This window comes from Lepidochelys kempii, chromosome 7 (genome assembly GCF_965140285.1).
Source record: "Lepidochelys kempii isolate rLepKem1 chromosome 7, rLepKem1.hap1, whole genome shotgun sequence".
Taxonomy (NCBI): Eukaryota; Metazoa; Chordata; order Testudines; family Cheloniidae; genus Lepidochelys; species Lepidochelys kempii.
The window spans coordinates 72,697,887-72,721,013 of NC_136386.1; the positions used below are offsets into that span (position 1 = coordinate 72,697,887).

General features: G+C 42.4%; 1 protein-coding gene across 1 annotated transcript in view; it reads right to left on the minus strand.

Moving 5' to 3' along the window:
- The window catches only part of BMPR1A (bone morphogenetic protein receptor type 1A), a 172,012-nt gene that overhangs the window by 46,706 nt on the left and 102,179 nt on the right, over positions 1-23,127 (minus strand). Inside the window, exons 4-8 of the mRNA XM_073353348.2 lie at positions 21,638-21,800; positions 9,711-9,813; positions 6,731-6,830; positions 3,813-3,912; positions 1,199-1,343 (exon numbers count right to left, since the gene is read on the minus strand). Of these exons, the coding sequence (XP_073209449.1) occupies positions 1,199-1,343; positions 3,813-3,912; positions 6,731-6,830; positions 9,711-9,813; positions 21,638-21,800 (611 nt within the window). The remainder of the gene's footprint in view (positions 1-1,198; positions 1,344-3,812; positions 3,913-6,730; positions 6,831-9,710; positions 9,814-21,637; positions 21,801-23,127) is intronic.

Below are 23,127 nucleotides of genomic sequence, written 5' to 3' on the forward strand. Positions count from 1 at the left end.
AAATGGTCACTGCAGTGATGACTAGGGCCCTACCAAATTCACGACCATGAAAAACTTGTCATGGATCGTGAAATTTGATCTTTTGTGTGCTTTTACCCTATATTATACAGATTTCACAGGTGAGACCAGCATTTCTCAAATTGGGGGTCCTGACCCAAAAGTAAGTTTCAGGGGGGGGGTTGCAAGGTTATTTTAGGGAGCGGGGGGCCACTTTATTGCCACCCCTACTTCTGTGTTGCCTTCAGAGCTGGGCCGCCAGAGATCGGTGGCTGCTGGCCGGGCGACCAGCTCTGAAGGCAGTGCCCCACCAGCAGCAGTGCAGAAGTAAGGGTGGCAATATCATATCATGCCAGCCTTACTTCTGTGCTGCTGCTGGCAGCACGTCTGCCTTCAGAGCTGGGGTCCTGGCCAGAAGCCGTTGCTTTCCAGGTCCCCAGGTCTGAGGGCAGCGCCGCCACCAGCAGCAGCATAGAAGGAAGGGTAGCAGTACCGCAACACCCCCAACAATAACCTTGCAACCTCATCCCCAACTCCTTTTTGTGTCAGGACCCCTAGAATTACAACATCATGAAATTTCAGATTTAAGTAGCTGAAATTATTAAATTTATAATTTTTTAGTTCCTATGACCATGAAATTGACCAAAATGGACCATTAATTTGGTAGGTGATGACACATGGATTTACAAAGAGGTATCAGAACAAAGATACATCAGAGTCACTGATAAAACAAAGGTTACAGGCATCACAGAAAAATGGGATGGAGGACTGGTATATTGAATTAGTCAAAGATGTAAGTTTTGAATGATTAATTTATAAACCACAAACTTAACAGAGTACAATGTAGTTGTGGGCATTTCTTTGAGTGCATTAGTGATACAAATGTCAATCTTATCTATGCAAGACAACTTGTTTAAAACATTAAAAATAGTTTCTTAGCTGTATATTCTTCACTACTCCACACAAGAATGAAAAAGTGAAATGGACTCTGATTTATTTTCTTTATCTTCGTCATGTATTATAATTATAATAGGTAATTGTATAGGGGATTTAAAATGTATATTTGTATATGTGTTTCTTAATTGTAAGAATGTGTGAATGTGGATTTTTAATATACTTCAAGAATAAAAATATGTTGAAATGTAGTTTTACCATTTTGGCACTCAGGAGAGCAGTAAAGAAAATCTAAGACTTGGCTTACCAACAAAGGTAGTCCTGATCCACTGCCAGAACTCTGTGACTGGTCAATAAGATCCTTTAATGACTCCCCAGCTGGAATAAATGCTTCATCTTGCTCCAGATCACGATTATAACAACGTCTCTTTGCTACCCATCTACAGTAATGTCTGCAAAAGAAAAAAACTACACATTAATACTTTTAAATATAACGTTACAGTTAATTAAACATTTTGACCGATAAAAAGAAAAAAGCTAAATGCATGTTTTTAAAAACAAGCAATATTTATTACATGGTCATGTCATTTTTAGATGACAGATTGAAGAATATTTAAATTGTGTACAAAAGACACTTGAGACTCATGTAGACATACTGATTTACAATTTATCAAGTGGTCATATAACATTTTCAAGCCAACATTTCCATCTGGGCTATATTAACTTCAGTTAGAGCAAATTAGGACTTTCTATCAATATTTGCAGTATTTTTGCCAATAGGATTACAGAATACAGGTGAACTCAGTTCATCTGAGTAATGGTTGAGATATCTTTTGGTCAGTGATGTCCGAACTGAGATCTGCAAATGACTGTTTTGTCATAACTGTTTAAAAATACCTATCACTTTTCTCCTATTTTTCTTTTTTTCTTTACAACAAAACAAATATAATAAAAATTGCAAACAGGAAAGCAGAGATTTATTTTATATGCAATTATAATGAAGCCATGAGTTTTTATATTAAACTGCTCTGCTATGTCAATGCCTTCAATTATGACAACTTGGCTAATGAACTAAACTCCAGCCGGCACACAATAAATATTGTTCCTGGAAGCACGCACATTGAATATGAGGATTACAGTCTGTTCTTGTTCTGTTCTATTCTGCTCTTTGCTGCTTCCACTCCTAGAACTCATAATTGAAAGGAAAGTGTCCTAAGTACTTAAGATTTTGTCTATTTCGCTAACTTCCAAATAGGCAAAACAACAGAGAAACTGAGTGAAGCGACTTGCAACCCAGACTCCATTAGGTCCTATTACCACAGTATTATTAAAATCCCTAATTTATCCACAAGAGAATTTCTAGGCCAACAGCACAGAGGAAACACTATAAGCTCTAATTTTTATTCAGGTTCCAAGATCACATCCACCATTGTGGTGCTAGAGCACATCCTGAGCAACTTCTCTAGAGAAAAACAGGCAGGGTGAAATCTACTTTAAAAATTCATGTACAAACAGCTTTGTAAAGTTAAAGTTAACATTACTGCCCCACAACCAGACTTTCCACTCCTTACATGCTCTCAGAACATAGGGCTTCAAAATCCAAAATAACAGTCAGAAAAACAGAAAATGCTCAGTTAAGATCTCCCCACACTTTCCTCCCCTCCCCCACAATCCTTCAAAATGTTTGTGTTCTGGGGGGAAAAAACTGGGAAATGCACAGTTAAAATGCAGCTTTACACACATAATGCATCCAGCCAACTTAACTTTCCCTTTGTACTGCTGGTACGAGCACTGCACCATCCAATACATGCATCAACAGATCGTATGTATTGCCTTCAAATATCATACGTACAACTTCACAAATCGTATTCCATCATGCTACACTATTTGACAAAGAGCAGCAGAAAAACCTACCACACATAATTTTGAGCACTGAGTGGTGCAGGACTCCTAACAGCTTCTTTCAATATACACATTTATAGGTCATATTTTGCATGGAATTTTATAGAAAGAATATAATTTGATAAGTTTGTGAAGTCCTGTGGGACTCCAGATGACAAAGAATACCATAAGACATGTTTATATAAGACATGTTTTCTTCTGGTTGTGGCTGTTCTATGAAAACTTAGTCATTTTACCATCACTCATACCTACTCTTTACTCTCAATAAGATTTCATACTCCCATCCAGATTTGACAGAAACCTAATACCAAATATCCATGAAAATATTAACAAAACCTTCCTGCACCAGCTCAATGTATGATATGTGTGAGATATAAATACTGGAATGTTTCCACTACATTATTGTTTTAAATGTATGGTTTAGAGTTAAAGAATATTAGGGTCAACCATGCATCCCTGGGCAGTGTGAAAACAGAGAATAACAAGTGACAAAAATGCAGAACGTTTTGTGTTCAGTTCAGACTATGCAGGACAAATATAGCTCCTATTTTTTAAAAAAAGCAGAAAAACTGTAGAAAGTTATTTCTGTGGCTTATTTGAAGCTTTAATATGTTCCTAGGACAGAATAATGCAAGAGATAAAACTCAGAAGTAGCACACAAATAAAAATAGCAGTGGCCTAATATCCAACTGTGCAAAAGCGTTAACATATTCTTGTTTATGGAATTTTTTAGTGCCATAATCATACCTTGTTCTGAAAACCAGTACAGTTTTCACACACTGCTGGAATAAGACATGAAATTCTATGAAATTCCATACAACATGTTAATGTCCACATTTTTACCTAACACTATAAACCACTGTCCATAGAGATGTAAAGTTACATTTAACTAGTTTCCTCTTGGAGCTATTTAAAAATCTCTCTCTCTCTCTCTAACTAAACACATCTCTAGAATAAGTCATTTTGTATATCATCATACAGGAAAAAATACTAGTGCAGAAGGAAGTACTTCTCCTTACTTGTAACAAAAGCAGCTAAATAAGATGATCATAACAATGATGCAGACTGCCATAGAAATCAGCACTGCCATCCAACGAACGCTCCCATCAAAAAGTCCATCTGTTTAAAAAAATAAAACAGTTACAATACTTATTTCCTAAAAAGTTGCCAGTAATCAGATTCTAGTATAAATAAAATATTCTATTTATCAGTCACTTTCTCATAGATTATGTATTTTGTAACTGCCAATTTTGTAAACCTCTTCCCCATAAAATATTATTTTTCATTTGGAGCTACAGCTACACTCAGCAATATCAGGGATCCTTCCAAAAGGGGCAGCAGGGATAAAGAATTGCAAAGCATCAGATTTTATTCTCTGGAGCAACACTGACAATACTGAGGGTTTGCCACACATTTTTTATACATACTTATATAAAGTTCCTTGCTATCTTAATATTGCCTACAATGCCGGTGGTAACTCACTCCAATGCTCCTGAAGGCTTTCATTTCCAACAGATACCAAAAGTATCATAGAATACCAGGGTTGGAAGGGACCTCAGGAGGTCATCTAGTCCAACCCCCTGCTCAAAGCAGGACCAATCCCCAGTTTTTGCCCCAGATCCCAAAGGGCCCCCTCAAGGATTGAACTCACAACTCCGGGTTTAGCAGGCCAATGCTCAAATCACTGAGCTATCCCTCCCCCCTTATATATACTCCAGCTTAAAAAAACACTCATACCAACGCAAAACCTTACTGGTAACTTCACGTATTCTTCTATCAACAACTTTGCACATCTGACTGTCCAACATCCCATGCAATGGGTAAATTACTCTTCCTTAGCACTGCTGAACTTGCTGTAAAGGATTTCATGTACTGTTAGAGTAGGCAAATTTCAGAGGAGACATGAGACTAAAGTACTTCTATCTATCTTCAGTGGTTGTCGAGATAGAATTTGAAGTTCTTGTAGCACTTCTTATAAACAGTGGAAGGTAATTCCAGAATCTCGCCAATATATCCAATCTCTCCTGTGAGACTGGCTGACTCACAAAATTGACAATGGGATATAGAGACTTCCATCTCTAGGTTATTTATTTAAATCTGGTCCCGATTGATAGCTATCAAATGTTCCCACCTGATGGCTGTTGGGTGGTCTACATATCACAGCTTGGTAGTCTCAGAACAAATCCTAGTAGTACCATGCCCATACCTCAAGAGCAACCGTCACAATCCTTCAGGGCTATCTTATTAGAGAAGCCAATATTTAACTGAAATTTAACTACATTCACATCTGTCTAGTTCAGTTTCCTTTCCCCTGACAGCATAGTGGGCAAAACTTCCAGTTGCTGTCTGTGAATAAACACAAGAATACAGTTTCCAGAAATGTCTAATCTGGTACCTTTAATAACTATAAATTCACTAAAATAGAAAATGTAAACAGGATCTAATGTCTAAGGTGAAATGCGAGAGATCAGAAACTTTACAGATCATATGATCTTCATGGGACTCTAAGACTCACCTGTTTTTCCAAGCTATTTCAAATGAAAGTAAGGGAGTTAAATAAAGCTGGAGACAAGGGAAAGGCAGGAATATGATATATTTTAAAGGACTGTGAGGTCCATTTACAATCATAGTCTTGTTGACTTTTTTAATATATATAATTCCTGTTCTGTTCCTGTAGCACAGGCTATGTGCTTTTATAAAGGTGGATACGTAAACCAAAAATAATTGCTGTTCCATTTAGTAACACACTACTTCACTAGCTAGATTTTGTAGGTTCTCCCCTTTCTCCCTTAGGAGAGTGAAAATTCCAGGGGAAAAATGGGTCAGAAATGCTTCCTACAGAAGGGATCGGAGCACACTCCACTGTCACTGCAGGGCCCTATGTTCCACCTGAATCCCCATGCTACTGCTGATCATATGGCAGAAAAGACTGGAGCTGAGAGGTTTTTTGGAAGGAAAGTTTTTTTTTGTCAAAATCTAAAAGTACAAAACAAAACAAAAACATAGCAGCCAGCTAAGGTACAGAGATATCTGTGAAGTGGCAATGAGTTTGAGCGACAAATGAGGCTCCTTGTATAAAGGCACTATTATACAAAGTTTAGGATAGTTATTAAATATTTATATAAGTAAAAGTTGGGGTTCCAGAGGTCGATGAAAGCTGAGAGAACTAGGAGGTGAACACAGTTGCAAAGGCAGACAATCCAAAAACAAAGTGATTATGGAGTAAGAGACCTTTTGATGAATCCTGTCAATTTTGGCTTCAAAAAATTAGGAAGACCTAGGGAGGTAAGAGTTTGAGCAAAGGGTCTAAGATGGAAAGGAATTTCTGGCACTGAAGAAATGAACAAAGATATAATAGTTGTTAGGAGCAGAGCAGGAGAAAGAAAATTTACAGTAGGGACAGTTGGATGTGGTCCTGAGACTTCTTTCAGAGACAGTCAGCACAGCAAAAGTAGCAGCGGAAGTTATGGAAAAAGCTAGGCTGCAGACTGATGACACGATAAAACAATGCACCAGGTAAGCAAAGTGTGGAACAAAAGGACAGTGACCACATAGTCAGAGTAAGGCACGCAGGTATGAGGAGGCAGCAGATGCTCTGAAAATTCTGGAACAGGTATGAATGAAAGAGAATGAGACATAGAAAAGAGGTAATGCAGAAGTCGCTAAAATTAAAATGATGATTACTGGGCAGAGGAACATCTTAAATGGAGAAGTTTGAAAGAAGAAAATGCAGTGTGAAGGTCAGGTCAAGGGGAAGATGGAGTTGGCAAGTGTAGGATTTAGCACAGACCTTCAGACCAAAGGACGTAATGAGAAAAGAAACAGAGGCAAGGGCAATACTCCAGTCCTACACTTTCTCCTAATATTACATCAATTCGTCAAGAAGAATAAACCCATTCCAGATTAGTCTGTATAAACTGATAAAACAGCAGTTTACCTGTACTACCAAGTGGGGGTAGTGTGGGCTGTAGATCCCGATTGCAGAAATCAGTTCGACAGCATTCAATTGTCCGACGTAGCTGTGCTTTTGGGGAATCCTATAAATGGAGAATAAGAGAAAATAACTCAAAAGTTTTGAAATGGCCAAACTAGAATGATATTATAGATGGTATAGATGTACAGTACTGTGGAGATTACATAGTTAAGACTGAGTTCTGTTTTGAACATAAAACAGGGATTCAATCCTCTTGGTCAGGGGTCTCAAACTCAATTTACTTTAGGGCCAGTGCCAGTCCTCAAATCCGCCCAGAACCTGCCCCCCAAAACTCCACTCCCCCCCCGCCTAAGGCTCTGGGTGGAGGAGGAGGTCTGGGGTAGGGGATTGGGGTGCAAGCTCTGGGATGGAGTTTGGGTGCAAGCTTTGGGCTGGGACAGGGCGTGGGGTGCAGGAGGAGCAGGTAGGGGTACAGGCTCTGGGAGGGTGGAGGGGTGTAGGCTATGGAAGGGAGTTTGGAGGTGGGAGGGGGTGTGTGGGAAGGGGGAGGGAGTGCAGGCTCTGGGAGGGAGTTTGAGGTCTATGGGGCTATGTGGGGAGGGGATGAGGGTGCAGGCTCTGGGAGGGGGTCAGGGGGTGCAGTGCTTACCTGGGGCTCTGGGCTGGGACAGGGCGTGGGGGTGCAGGAGGAGCAGGTGGGGGTACAGGCTCTGGGAGGGAGGAGGGGTGTAGGCTATGGAAGGGAGTTTGGAGGTGGGGTGTGGGAAAGGGAAGGGAGTGCAGGCTCTGGGAGGGAGTTTGAGGGCTATGGGGCTATGTGGGGAGGGGATGGGGGTTCAGGCTCTGGGAGGGGGTGCAGTGCTTACCTGGGGCTCCAAGGCGTGGTGGATTGGGGGGCCTCTGTGCACTGCTGCCCCGAGGCACTGTCCCCGCAGCTTCCCATTGGCCGCAGGGGTACTCGAGGCAGGGGCAGCGCATGGAGGCACAGCACAGCCCCACCCCGGGGCTGCAGGGAGGGGCTGGCAAACACAAGGAGTGAGCAGGCAGAAGCCACTCAGCTCTGCTGCACTGCCGGTGGTGGGAGGGGCACCTGGCCATTGTAAATCACCAGGCAGACGGGGGATGGGGTGGGGTGGGAGGGAAGAGCACCCAGGGGCAGCAGGCAGGACCAAGGGAGAGACCCGGTCCCAAAATTGCTGGAGCCCCGCAGGCCACTTTGGGGAGGTTCTTGGGCCGCAGATGACCTGCGGGCTGGGAGTTTGAGACCCCTGCTCTTGGTTATGTATGAAAAATATATCATGTATCCTCTCCCAAATTTATGGCATATACTCTGATTACAGAATTAATTTCTGATAATTAACAAGTTAAAATTGATCTTAAAATGGGTTTTTAATACATTTAGCACTTGTCAGTTTTTCCTTTGTCCCATCTGGTGTTGATAATGGAATAATAATTTGAAAGTTTGAAAAGTCTAACTGAAATCTTGTGCATGGCCTATGTTTAAGAAATTAGGTTGTAATTTAGCTAAATTATTAATGATTATTTTATCTGATTGTTGTGATTATATAAGACACAGACATGGTTAGTCAACAGCTCAGTTAACAATTTAGTCGGGCCACTATGATATGAGAGGTAACATAACCAATTGCCATCCTTCCTATACAGCTAATTTGCATGCAACAATTCCATTGCTTGCAATCTGTTTATAGTATAAGGGAGACTGGACACATGTGTAGACGTCTCATTGGTAGATTATTGGGCACAACTACCACTGCTCTTTAGATATTCATATTTACACACACACACTCACCCAAAAACTATGTTAACGCATTATGGAAGATAAGTCAAGCATTCAAAAATTAGAAAATGCCAGAAATAAGGTTGTCTGTGCAACTTTAATTTGGCTAATCCCTGACTCCTCCTCATCTAAGGCCTTCCATTCCCCCTCCCCCACCCCACATACCCCGTTTCCCCTCCCAGTCGCAGTCCCAGCCTTCTTGCCAACCAGTTAGAGTGCCCATCGCTGGCTCCTAGACCCAGTCGAATTGCCCAGCCCAACTCGTTCCCAATATCCAACTCCACATTCCCTCCAAGGTCTGACTCTTGTCCCCACTTTGCATTCAAATCAGGTAGCTTCCTCCTCCAGGGGAGAGCAGTCATCGACAGCATAGGGGAAAGAGTCACCCAGTTCTCAGTTCAAGTACACAGACCTGGTATGGATAACAGAAGCCCTGAGCTGCAACTGCAGGGAAGTCCTGTTAAGCCCTGGTGCATGCCCATGTTCAGCCCTGCATATCACACACACGTAGAAATACTGTATCCAGTAATTAGCTGCACAATATGAAATTTAATATAAATATCACATATTTCAGCATAACAGTTGAGTGTCAAAGGAATTTTCTTCAGATCCAGTACAACATTAACATGGCAGAAGTTAGCTTTTCAAAATTTATATTTAAATTATATATTACCACCACTCCTCAAGAGACTAATGAGTTTGTGTGTCCATTCCAAGATTCTTTAAAGAGTCCTTATTTTCAGAACATGGTTGCTCACGACTTTTGGAAAAATCAAGCCCCTTTAAAGGTGTCTCAAATTGGACACCTAGAAATAGAGGCTCCCAAAGATAGTAGTCACCTTTGAAAATATTGGCCCACAGACTGTTTCCTTTTTCACCCCCATAGACAAAACAAAATTTTCAGCTCAGCCCTCTTCTCTTCTGCCCCCCTTTGAATGTGTGTTTCATGTACTTACTTTGCTGCCAATCCTGAAACAGATAGGATGCGTGTTTGCAGTCAACTGCAGGACTGGGGTCTTGATTTGTCAACAGCATAGCATCATCCACTATAGTAAAGGGCAATATGCAAAGTCCTTACTGAAGTGGTTGTGATCTGCATAGATTTAACTGCTCACAGCTATCCTGCATAATCTCCATCATGTTCCCTTTATGGACAATTTTAAAAATAAATGAACTTGTTTGTACCTTGCACTGAAAATCTGAACCTTCATACTTCATGCAACCTGAAGCAAGCATGGGTTCTCCATGTTCATCTTCTTCAACAATGGCAAAGCAATGCCCGTTAGTTCTGGAAAAACACATCATTTCAATTCACCAATTGCTGTGCAAAATTAACTGGCAATCAACCTACTTATGAAAATTAGGTATGTGCACCCTACAATGTTTCTTGTCCTATTATAAACTAATCACCAGACAGTGTGGGTGAGACTAAAGGAAATGAGGTACAGAGTTGTTTTTTCTTGTCTGAACTAAAATCAGAGGGTACCAATATGAAGACACTGGTCAAGATACATATTTTTTCAATATAAACCTCACGTTTAGAAGCTAGTAAAAGGCTTCTAACCTTCAACAGAGAAAATTAATCCATTATTTTCCAAGATGATGTGTTCTTTTTAAAAAAGGATCAGATTTTTCAGATTACCTAGTAACCTGAAATCTTTAGCATTCTGAGATATAACTATTAAGATTTTCTTAGTATGTCTACCATAGAACAGTGACATGCTGGAGAGTATTTGAGAGCCCCTTATTGTAGGGAAAGATTGGGTTTACTCTTTTCTTGGCATAATGTTAAATTACTCTGCCAGAAATGACCTAGCCCGAAAGATGGAGAGGTTACTCACCATGTGCAGTAACTGAAGCTCTTTGAGACGTGTGTCCCAGAGGGGAAGTAAGGTGTGTGGTGGAGCACCACAGGGGGACACAGCTTGAAGAACTCTAGTTACTGCACAAGGTAAGTAACCGCTTCTCCTTCAAGTAGTGTTCCTGTGGGTTCTCCATTTCAGGTGACTCCTGAGCAGTTCCCCCCTTAGGAAGCAGAAGGTTCAGAGCAGAGTTCAATACAGAAGAGCCTACATCTGCCTCTGATCTTGCTGCACCAAGGGATAATGATTAGAAAAAGTATAAACAGAGGACAAAGCTTCCGATCTACAGAGGTCTACAACTGGCATATCCTTAACAAAGATGCAAACACTACTTTTGTGAATGGGCTATCACTCTCGAAGGGGGCTGAACATAAGATTTGTTGTAACAAATCTTAATAAAACTGAAAATCCACTTTGATAACCTCTGTTTAGAAATTACCAAACCCCTATTTCTGTCCACAATAGATACAAATAGTCTAGGAGATCTTCTAATTGGTTTCATCCTATCTAGGTAAATGCTAATGTCCTCTTGATATCTAGGGTATGGAATATGGTTTTTTGACTAGACCAATGTGGGGTTTTTTTGGGGGTGGGGTGGGGAGGGGGGAAGAGAAGCAGGAGATTAATGATTTGATTAATATAAAATTCTGAGGACACCTTAGGTAAAAAACTTTGATGGGCCAGTAGCGACACTCTTTCTATTGTGAATACTGTAAAAAGCGGGTCAGCCATTAAAGCCCCCAATTCTCCAACCCTTTGGGTAGAAACTGAGGTTACTTACCTGGCACTGGAGGTTCTTAGAGATGTACGGTCCGTATCTGTATTCCACACATACAATATGCATGCACATCATGGCCTTGAGTCCATAATTTTTTACCAGCAGTGTCCATTGGCCTGTATATGCACTGTAGCTCTCCTCGTGCTGTGAAACAAGGGCATAAAAGGTGGTGCGGGCCAATGCCTCTCTAGTTGCTCATTCCTACTACAGTCCAAACAATCTGCAGCAGAGGGGAAGGAGGGCAGGTATTAGAATACAGATGGAGACCACACATCTCAAAGAACCTTCAGTTACAGGTAAGTAACCTCCATTTCTTCTTCGACTGATGGTCCCTATGTGTATTCCACACATGGGAGAATAACAAGCGCTAGTCAGACAAGAGGTGGGTGCGAGGATGCAGAAGCGACAGCTGACTGTAGTACTGTTGCCCTCACAGCTGCATCCACAGTGAACGACTTGACCAGAGAGTAATGACTCATGAAGGTATGTAAAGAGCTCCAAGTAACTGCCATACATATCTCTAGGAAGGGTACGTCTCTCAGAGATGCAGCCAAAGTAGTTTGCCCTTTGGTAGAATGAACTCTTTCCACCCATCAGAGGGAAAACACGAGCTAGTTGGTAACAAAGGGTTATACAACCTGAAATTCATTTTGAAAGTCTCTGTGCAGATTCCCTTGATCATTCTGCTAAGAAAATAAATAGTTTAGGTGTCCTTCTGATGTCTTTTGTTCTTATCAGATAAAAGGACAAAGTCCTTCAGATGTCTAAACCACAGCTGTCTCTCTCCATCCTTGGCATGCAGTTTTGAAAAAAAATACAGATAAGTGGAGTACGTGACTCATAAGGAACTGAAACTATTTTAGGGATGAACCTGGAGTGGGGCGTAACAAGACCTTTTCTTTACAGAAGGTAGTATATGACAGATCCACCGTGACTACTCCCAGTTCACTGACTCTTCTGGCTGACATTATAGCTATTAGAAAGGCCACTTTCATGGAGAGATGAACTACCAAAAATGTGGCTAGTGGCTCAGGATGGGAGGTAGGGTCAATGAGAGAGACTAGAACAAAACTAAGCTCCCACTGAGATGCAAACTTCACCACTGGTGTAAATGGCTGAGAATCCCCTTCAGAAATTTGAGCTGTGACAGGATGAGTGAAGATTGAGTGGTTATCCACAGAGGATGGAAAGTGCTGATCATTGCTAATGGCACTCACAGAGAACTGATCATTGGACCCAAAGACTTAAAGGTAAGTAAACACTCTAAGACAGCAAGGATGCAGGTGGATTCTGGAGACAAGTTCCATTGATGCGCTCATGAGGAAAAATGCTTCCATTTTGCTGAGTAACAGCTCCTTGTAGAGTCTCTTCTGGTTTGGTTAAGGATGCATTACACCCTTTTGGAACATGAGAGCTCTATTTCTGATGCCCATCCAAATACCAGGCTCTGAGCTGCAACGGGTCCCAGATTCAGGTGCTTGAACCTGCCCCTATGCTGTGTTAGAAGGTCCGGCAATGTGGTTGAACTGAGTTCATAAACCAGAACCATCTCAGCCAGTTAGGCACAACAAGGATGACTAAGCTCTGTCTTGATGCATCTTCCACAGAACTTTTAGTATCCATGTAGTGGGAAGGAAGACATACTCCAGACAACGCTTCCATGTTGCCAGCAGGGCATCTCCCATCAAGCCCTTGCCCAGGACGGCTCTGGAGCTTCCTGTTCACCCATGAGGCAAAAAGGTCCCAGGCCGGCATTCCCCATTGGGGAAATATGTCGTTGAGAACTGAATTATCAATCTCCCAGTTCATGATTCACAGAAAAATGTCTGCTCAGGCAGTCCATTAGGAAATTTTGCATCCCTGGTAAATATGCTGCTGATAGGATTGTGTGATGGCTGATGTACCAATTCCCGAGGGTGACTGCCTCTACGCACAGAGGGAGAGATCTCGCTCCCCCCACTTGTTTATGTTGCCCTTCTTTGGTTAGTACATGGACAGAAATCAGGCTTGTTGGCGGCGAAGATGAAGCCTGGTGAATCGCATCCTGTATATGAATGAGGCCATGTGGCTGAGGGAAAGACAAGCTCTGACTGACATCCTGGGTCTGATAGTGACCTAACGTATGACATCGCTCACAGACCGAACCCTCATCAAGGTAGATATGCTCTTGCGGTCAAGTCCAATGATAACCCTATAAAATGTATTACCTCATGGGAGTCAATGTGGATTTTTCATGATTGACGCAGACAACAAGGGAAGGCAGAAGGCTGAGCAGAACACTGGGTACCTGCTGAATGTCCTCACAGGAACTGCTCATCAGAAGTCAGTCTTCAAGGTACGGAATGAGAAGAGAGGAATTTACAGGCTTCCAAGCTGCCACTACAGAAAATAAAACTTCGTAAAGACCACAGGGGAGGACTCTGAATTGGTAATGGTCCTGACTGAAAAGGAACCTGAGCAATCTCCTGTGGGAGGATGTCTATGTAAAAATATGATTCATTCATGTTGAGAGCTGCAAACTCCGTACCCTCCAGGAACAAGGGAATTATTGATGCCAAGGATATCATGTTGAATTCTGGTTTTCAAATGTATTTGTTAAGCTATCGCAGATTGAGAATTGGCCTCCATCCCCCATTCTTCTTGGGGATCAAGAAGGAAGGGGGATAGAATCCCTTTCCTTGATGTTGAGGTGGAAACATTTCCCTGACTCCCATGAGGACAAGGGAGTTCACCTCTTGTCACAAAAGCCTTGTCTTCACTAATGCTGTAAACTGATCTAAATTACCCTAGTTATTTAAATTATGTAATTTAAGACCATGTAACTTACATCAACTTAAAGCGTGTAAATGTCGACGGGAGACACTCTCCTGTCAACACAACTTCCGCCTCTCATTGAGGTGGAGTACTGAAGTCAATGGGAGAGCACTCTCCCATTGAATTAGTGCATCTTTACCAGACCTGCTAAATTGATGCCGCTACATCAATGGCAGTGGCGCCGATTTAGTGCAGTAGTTAACACAAGCCCCAGAATCTCTTTGTGAGCTGTCCCTGAAAAGGAACCAGAAGGTGGTTTGTGGGTCAGAGTTACCAGAAACTCATTCTGCTAGCTACCATGAATATTCTCTAATACATATTTATCTGTAATTAGGCTCCTCCAGTTTTTGGCAAATTGGATACGGTGGCCTCCAAAAATCAGAGGAGAGGAATGATGTGACATCAGTAAAGAAACATGGGTCTCGACAGTCCTGTCAAAAGAAAAACTCTGCCTGGGGTCAAGAGTATAGTGTGGCACTAGATGTTGCAGAGGCTAGGTTATTGGGTCTATAAGCCTTCTGTCTCTTGCTTGGTGACTCCTGAGGACACTGGTGGTAAAAACGCTGAGGATGAATGTAATGGGGTAGACAAACCACACACTGGGCAAAAAGGGTTAAGGCACTGCTCTGGGCACAGCCAGTCCCACCCCGCTACATCTGTAAGAAATGCTCCAACTGAAGGAGGAGTTAAAAGGCAGCGGAGCAGCTTATTTGGTGGCAGACCAGGAAAGACAGCAGACCTGCAACCTGCAGCTCATGCAGAGAAGAGCTGAGGGAAAGACAGAATCTCTCCCCTGCCAAAAGGTTCCTCTCTGAGGGAAGGGAGGACCTGCTACAGAGAACCTGAGAGGGAAGTTTTTCCGCTTTCCCTTTCATATGGATTCTGAGTTTTGTTAATTCCCCCTTGGACTACCTCCAGCAAGGGAAAGCCCTAGGACTGATCAGGCCCAGGAGGGTGGGCCATACCACAGGAGGCGGCAGTTACTGCCCAAGAGAGGAAGAGAGCTACCACGCTACACACAACCACCAGAAGGTGCCTTGTGGTGAGAGGACACCCTTCACACTGCCTTAGCCCAGATAGCAACTTTGGGACAATTGCAGGTGGTAATAGGAAGTGGCCCACAGAGAGCAGCCTCTGGCTCTCATATCACTGATAAACCTCGAAGGGTCCTGAATAGGAGCCCAGTGGAGTGGAGGGCCTGGACTCCCCTACCAACAACACCCTTACAAGTCACAGGCCTAAACTCTGACCACTAGGCAATGTTATCCTACCAACCAACCCCCAAGCAAGGACCATCAGAAGGCAGTGTTGCCCTATAACCCATCTATGGTATTTTCTCTTAGGCGCAGAAATATAAACGCTCAGAGAAAAAGTGTAGTCCTCAAGTCTTTGAGGGAGTGGCGAGACTCATCCACCTTCTCAAAGAATAGACTGACAGCATCAAAGGGCAGATCTTGGAAGGTACTCTGCAAATCTCTAGATAAACTGGAGAACTGCAACCATGAGTTGCATAACCTCATAACAATGGTCATAGTCAATGCCACAGACACAGTATCTGCTGCATCCTTTGCAGTTTGGAGGAAAGTTTAAGCCCCCAATCTGCACTCATCCACTAAGATAATGCATGTGGCAGAAATAGCCTCATCCAGGAAGCAGAGGCAGCACTGATGTTAAGGGTCACTCACCAAAAAGAAGCAAGGGCAGGAAGCAGTTTTTGAACCTGGGGAGCCTGGACATAATCCCAGACTTCTTTGGGGGTGGGGGGTGGAGTCCCAGCGTAGGGAAGAAATGGGGAAAAACACTAATCATCCTGTGCTAGACTATACTATAAAGAGTAGTAAAAACTAACTATATACAATATTTTACAGCAATGGTGCAGTAAAAAGAAGCTGAGGACACCAAAGATTTTGACTCAGGCCATGTGGTGGTAAGAAGGAACTGGAGAAGCAACATCCATACAACCTTTCATGCCTTTGGTTTAGAGCATTAGTAGAGCTACGGTGCATGTGGAGGCTAACGGACACTGCTTGCAAAAAAATTCCAGGCTCAAATGCATGGTGCTCATGCATATCCCATGTGGGGAATACACACTAGGACCATCACTCGCAGAAGTGATAACTACCAGAAAGGCTGTCTTCACTGATAAATCTTATAAAGAACACATAACTAGTGGCTCAAAGGGATGTTTCATATTAAGTTAAGGACTAGGTTCAGGTCCCAGCTAGGAGTAGGATTTCTGATTTCTGATTTGTGGGGAGATATTTGACAAATCACTAAGAATCTTACCATGACAGCTTGAGCAAAGAGTGAAAAATTCTCTACGGGCCTGGGAAAAGCTGTTACTGCTGCTAAGTGAACCCTAATGGAATTTATAGAGAAAGATCTGATGTTTTCAATTCCAACAGGTAATCCAATACACCAGGAAGAGAGTGAATCGGTGAAGTCTGCTGACTTCAAGCAAAGATAATATCATGTCCACTGCAGGAAATAAGAATTTATTGTGAATTCTTTTATACTATTTAATAAAAAAACCCTGTACTTCTGAGGAACAGGATCTCTATTCCCGAGAAGCACTGAGGACCATGCTTGGAGCCTCAGATTCCGTAGGTTGGGGTGAAATGTCCAACCTGCATCCTGAGTCAGTAGGCAAGGACTGACCAGAAGCCTCTACTCAGAATGACGGGCAATTCTGATTAGATAGCGATACCAGACTTATCTTGGCCATGTAGGTATAATCAATATGACTCTGACATGATCTGGTTGAGAAACTTGAACAGTAATGGTGTTAGTGGATTTGCACAGAGAAGTCCCTTTGTCCATGAGATGAGAAATGCATCCCCTAAGGATAGGGGATTGAGATCCGCTCTGGAGCAATACTGATACATTTTGCATTGGATGCCGTAGCAAACAGATCAACCTCTGGGAGCCCACAAGCTAAGAATATCATGTGAAAGACTCAGCAGTTCAGTTCCAATTTGTAATTCAGAAACAAATGTCTGCTAAGGTCATCTGCCATGGTGTTCTGAATACCTGGGAGGTAAGAAGCGGAGATGGACTATGTTGTTGGATATGCACCAATTCCAGAGTTTTATTGCTTCAGCCCAGAGAGATGGGGAACACTCTCCTCCGACTGTTGATATAATAGATGCATGCCACATTGTCATTATTTTTACTTACTTCAATCTGATTGGAGGTAAAAAGTATAGGCAAGCATTTTTGACCACTCAATTCCAAAAGATTGATGTGGAGAAATTGTTCTTGCATTGCTCATTTGCCTTGCACCTTGTGAGTCCCAGCTGTGCCCCCAACCCAAAAGCAAAGCATCTGATATTATCACTGTGATAGGGTGATTCTGAAAGAACAGAATACCTGCACAGGTTTTGGTCAGGTCCTTCCACCAACTGGATGACTCTAGGACCCACTGGGGAACAGAGTAATCTGCCTAGGCTCTGCTTGCTTGGTTTGTAAACCGTTCAAAGCCATCCCTTTGACCTTGGAGATGTGATCTGGCATGCTGCACTACAAAGATTCAAGCTGATATCCATCCCAGCAATTGAGGACAATCTCTTACTGTTACTTGGGGACTACCATGAATCTTTGAGATGAGATTCACAAGTGTGGGAAATCTGTCATAAGGGAGATATGCTCTGCCTGTCACTGCACAGAGAGGAGCTCCTATGAAGTCTAGACCCCGTAGTGGAGTCAAAGCAGACTTTTTGAGGTTGATTTGAAGGTCCCGGCTCTGAAACAGAACACGTTATCTTTAATGATGCCTACGCTTCCTGATATGATGTGCCCTGATCAACCACTCATCGAGATATGGGAAAAGGATTATAACCAAATAACGTAGCAAGTACTGACAAAATCTTTGAGACTATCCTTGGGGCTGGAGATGGGCCAGAACAGCACATCCTGTATTGGTCAAGAAACCTCTTGTGTGAAGGGTGAAGAGTGACATGAAAATATGCATCTTGTAGGTCAAGAGTTGCAAAATCAGTCTCCTAACTCTAACGAGAGAATGATTGCTGCAAGGGTCACCATCCTGAATTTCTGCTGTTTTACATATCTGTTTAGAAGCCTGGAGTTTAAAATTGACCTCCACCCTCCATTCTTTTTGGGAATCAGGGAGTACTCTGAATAGAATCCCCTTTCCCTGTGTTGTACAGGAACTAAATCTATTGCTCCTAAATGTAGATGTGAGGCCATCTCTTGCACCACCAATTGATTGTGAAGGGGTCCCCGAAGAGGGACAGGGAGGGGGGAAAGGGTAGGAGGGATAGATTTGAAATGGATAGTGTAACCAGATGTTATGGTTTCTAAAACCCATTTGTCAGATGTTATATTCTCCCAGGCAGCCTGAAAATGGGAGATGGCATCTGAAAGGACAGAGAATGGTAAGATATTGTAGCTGTAAACCCTTGTCGACTGGATGGTTGATACTCTTGACCAAGCCAGCAAAACTATCGCTTGGAGGATGTGGACGGCTCATTAAATGTAGCCGGAAAATTTTTTTTAGAATTTTTTTTTTTTTTAGTATCTTGGTCTCTTAGACTGGAGTTCAGACGGTCCATGATACACTGAATATGGGGTTGGGTATGTACTTCATGCCATCTGAGATCTACTAAATCCCCTCTTATTTACATGGGTATAAATTACTAGGGACTGCAGTGTGGCTCGAGTCCGAGTGTGGAGAGATCTATCAGTCAAGTCTGCAGAGAGCTTGCAACCATCAAAGTGGAGGTCTTCTATGGTTTTCTGAACCTCTAAAGGGAAGCCTGACAGCTGCAGCCAAGAAGCTGTTCTAATGACCACTGCGGTGCATAGAGACTATGCTGCAGTATCGGAAGTGTCCAAGGAGGCCTGGAGCAATGTCTTCGCCAAGAGCTAACCATCTTGTGCAATGGCCTTAAACTGGTCAAGATATTCCTCTGATGGGTGGTCAATTAAGGAATTAAATTTGTTGTAATCTAAATAGTCATATTGGGCCACGAGTGCATGATGGTTAGGTATTCTGAACTGAAGTGTGGCTGAAGCATAGGATTTGAGACCAAAAATCAAGCCTCCTGTGATCCTTACTGTACAGGGTGGACTTTGAGCTACGTTATCTACCTCACCCATTTATTTACCTACAAAGACCCAAATTCAGCGTTATCTGTCCATGGAGAAGCTGATAAAAATCACTAACATAACCTGTAAATGGGAGCTCTATGCATAGCACTGCTATGTGACCTGGCTTTTAAGCAGTACAGGGAATATAACTCCCTCAACACAGGTCTCTACAGGCAGGAAAAAAAAAAAACCTGTTAACTTTTAAAAACCACTTGCAATTTAAGTGTATCTACTGCATTAATAGCTTTGGATCTCAATAGTTTATGCTTTAACAAAAATACCTTTTTATAGACTTCCATGTGCACAATGGAGATAGAAGGTAGAAACTGTATATTTTTGAGTATTTTACCATAAACATACTGCTCAAACAGAATGCATAAATGCTGTTAATTTTCCAGTAGTAGCAATAATATACGGTAATAGTTCCATATGCACTGGTTATAGACCAATGAAGGAAAAATGCTATAAGGATATTAAAAACCATCACCAGAGGGCGATAAAAAGCAACAAAATTTCTGATAGTATAAAGGAATTTAAAACCAAAATCATAATCCTTACCTCTAGTTTAGTATCTTCTACATTTAAAAGTTATAAACCTGAAAGTTGTATATCATTTGTTCTAAAGATATGAAATTCCCTCAGAAATCTAGATAAATTGTTTCACATACAAGAGGCTGTAGCTGTAAGGACATTTCCCCTACTATTTATATCTTAATACATTTAATAACACAGTGATGATTAATAATACTTTGCAGCTTCTGCGCAAGGTCCTCAAAGCATTTTACAAACAATGATTTTAACATCACAATTCCTATACGATACAGATGAGGATTATTCTTTCAATTTTAGCAGTAAGGACAGTGAGTCTCAGAGAAGCTAGATGACTTGCTCAATGGGACAAAGAAAGGCTGTGGAAGAGTAAAGATTATCTAGATTCTCTTGACCACAATATTCCTGGCTGGATTCTTAGTATATGGTGACTTTCTAAAATATGGGAAGCCTGTGATACATTTATAAAAATGGGTATATGCACATTTTAATATCTGTGTCAAAATGAAGGGACAAACTGTATAAAAAGTAATATTAGAAAAATATACATTGTTATATATCTCTGAAGTGTAATGTAAAATGATTACAAAATTCCAAGTATCAGGGGAAAAGGGAGTGAGAGAAGGACCTTGAATGTCTCTGTTGGTCGGGGAGAGGGTGTTAAGGAGAAGAAACATAGATGGCGTAAGGAAGACTGAAATAAAGGAGAAGAAAAGAAAGATGGGAAACTGCAAACAATTTTAAAATTATTACTCAAAACCACCACAAAAACCTGAGTAAGCTACAATTCCATCTTGGGGCTCTGGTGACATGAACAACTACTTAAGCTTTGCTCTTGTGGCCTGTCACCACCAGGCTTCTTCAGTGCAATTTGAGATATATTTTAATAGCTGGGGGGAGCACTGGGCTGATTCTCTAGGCGATTATGCCGTGTGTATAAGCAGAGCAAAGTGACTTTAAGCTGGCTGGAAATAGCTAGTGGAGAATTCTCCCTCTAACAGGACAGAAAGCTGGAGAAAGCAGCTCTGTCACTTTGTGCCAGACTCCCCATTCAGCACCTCCACTTTGGGGAAATGGATGGATGGAATATGGTTGGGTTGTGGATGGAAGGAACATGGTTAGGTTACATGATTGGGTTAGTGGATGGAAGGAACATGGTTGGGTTGTAGGGCAAGGGTAAAATCAGGAGAGGAGCAACACCTCTGTTACAGCCACTTCCTTCATTGTCATGCCAGTAGCGCAAATTAGGGCTGATGCTGTTCAGCATAAAGGCCAAGCGGACCTGAAAAAAGGAACTGCAGCCTGAGATCTTCCAACATCACTTTATTCGACAAGAATCACAGCCATTATTACCCAACATTAACATTCAATATTTGTACTTTATATTCTGTTTACTAAAACATTTTCTTCAGTTCACCAGATGTGTAATTAATGCAAAAAACTATCTTAATGGAACTTAAACCTATTGAAGTTAAAAGGCTATCTCTGTTCTTCCTCACAAACTCTTCTAAACCTTTGATTCAGCAGCTCTCCTTGGGATTTTCTCTTTCCAATCTATCCTTATCACTGCTACTGATGCATAAGTAATATGAAAAAACTTGAATTTAGTGATTATATAACAGGGGGTAATATGACATTCTGAGCACTAGTTGTATCAATATACAAGAAAATTCACATGAAACATTATAGAGAGATTTACATTTTGACCATGTATTACCTACTGTAGCTTCAATTGGATAAGTTTTTTATAATTTTGCCCTAAAGACAGTGTTGTTGGGACAAAAGGACTGCTTGTTATCACTCCCAAAATGGTTCCATTTCTGTGGTGGGAAAAATCACACACGCACACACTATCCTGAGAGCAGTTTTGTATCCTTTTAGCGAAAAGATTCTATAGAAACAAATAAATCTAATCAAATAGCTTGACAAACCCTAACAGTAGTATTAGAGAGAGATAACCAAACTTTGCCAAACTTCTACATCTTGTGCAAACTACTTACATGCATGTGTTATTAATAGCGTCATCCGGACAATGTCCTGAACAGTAGCACTGTAGAAAAGGTAAGGTGTCCTCTGGAGCCAATGTTATCCCATTTGCCTGTTTCTTCTGGTCAGGATTTGTCTTCATTCCCGTGCCATGGAGCATGCTGTCTAGATTTTGCCCTGTGTAAAAACATAAAAAGATTTTTTTCCATATATGCTCTTCTTTTGCAACTAGATCAAGGGTCTCAAACTCAAATGACCACGAGGGCCACATGAGGACTAGTACCTTGGCCCGAGGGCTGCACCACTGACCACCCTGGACCCACTGTCCTGGCCCCGCCCCCACTCCACCCCTTCCAAGAGGCCCCGCTCCTACCCCGCCTCTTCCCTCCCCTTCCCTGCCCCCATTCCAACCCCTTCCGCAAACGTATTTCTGGGCCCCTATGTGGTCATTGTGGGCTCCGAGTGTGGGTCTGGTGTGTATACCCGGTACTGAATCTCAGAGACATTTTTCATTTTGATCCCACACCTCTACATGACTATATGCATTGCCATACGCAGCTCCCTCAGCCCCCAGTTTTTCTCATTGAGCTGTACACCCATATGGGTATACCAGTGTCCACAGTGAGCAGAACTTTCATAGTGATCAGGGAAACTCCCCACAGATTTATCTCCTTCCTCATTCAGACCTTCTATAGCCATGTCTCCATTACCACCCTATGTCACCAGTCACCGTATGTGGCCCTAGTCTCAGCTCAAAGATCCAAAGCCAGCAGATACCTGATCAGTTCTGACAAATCCCTCCCTCAGCACCCATCCTGCCATTTGAGCAAGCCACTTGCAAACACCATTTCCCCAAATGAGGACTTAGCTCTTGGGAATCTGAAGACACCAGCCTTTCTCCCTCTGCTCCCTGATCACCACTACCTCTCCCCATACTTGCTTCCTTTCTACTTTGGACATGCTCCCCAACCAGCTGGGGCTATCCTCCCACTGCAAGCCTAACCTGCTTCCTCTTTCCTTGCTCCCCTTGACATTCCTTTCCTACTGGTGACCTCTGTTTCTTGAGATTAACTCCAGTTTCTTTATCTGCTCTAGCTTAATAGCCCCCCAGTAGTCACAGAGCCACCTGCAGCTTCTCTGGCTATAGCCATGTGGCCAATTGCCAGAGGCCAGCCTTAGCTAGCTGCAGCTGCTAGCAAGGGAGGGGTGGCAATTCCAAGGCTGAGCATGCTTGAACCTTGCAACTGTGGCACTAGGAACTCTAAATCCTCAGCGCTGGCTCTAGGCAGCTGCAGACTCTGCAGTTATGCACTTCCCTCCTCTAGGCCATGGCTTTAAGTACCTGAGATGCCCATCACCTGCAGCAGAGGCCACCAATTCCCATGCACCCCTCAGCTAGCACAGTCATGCAGAAAGTGCAGCCTGCATGATTTTGAAGGCTGGGGCGCCAGGAGGTTCCCATCATTGAGCAACAGCTCTGCCACAAGCTCACATGCCGCCCACC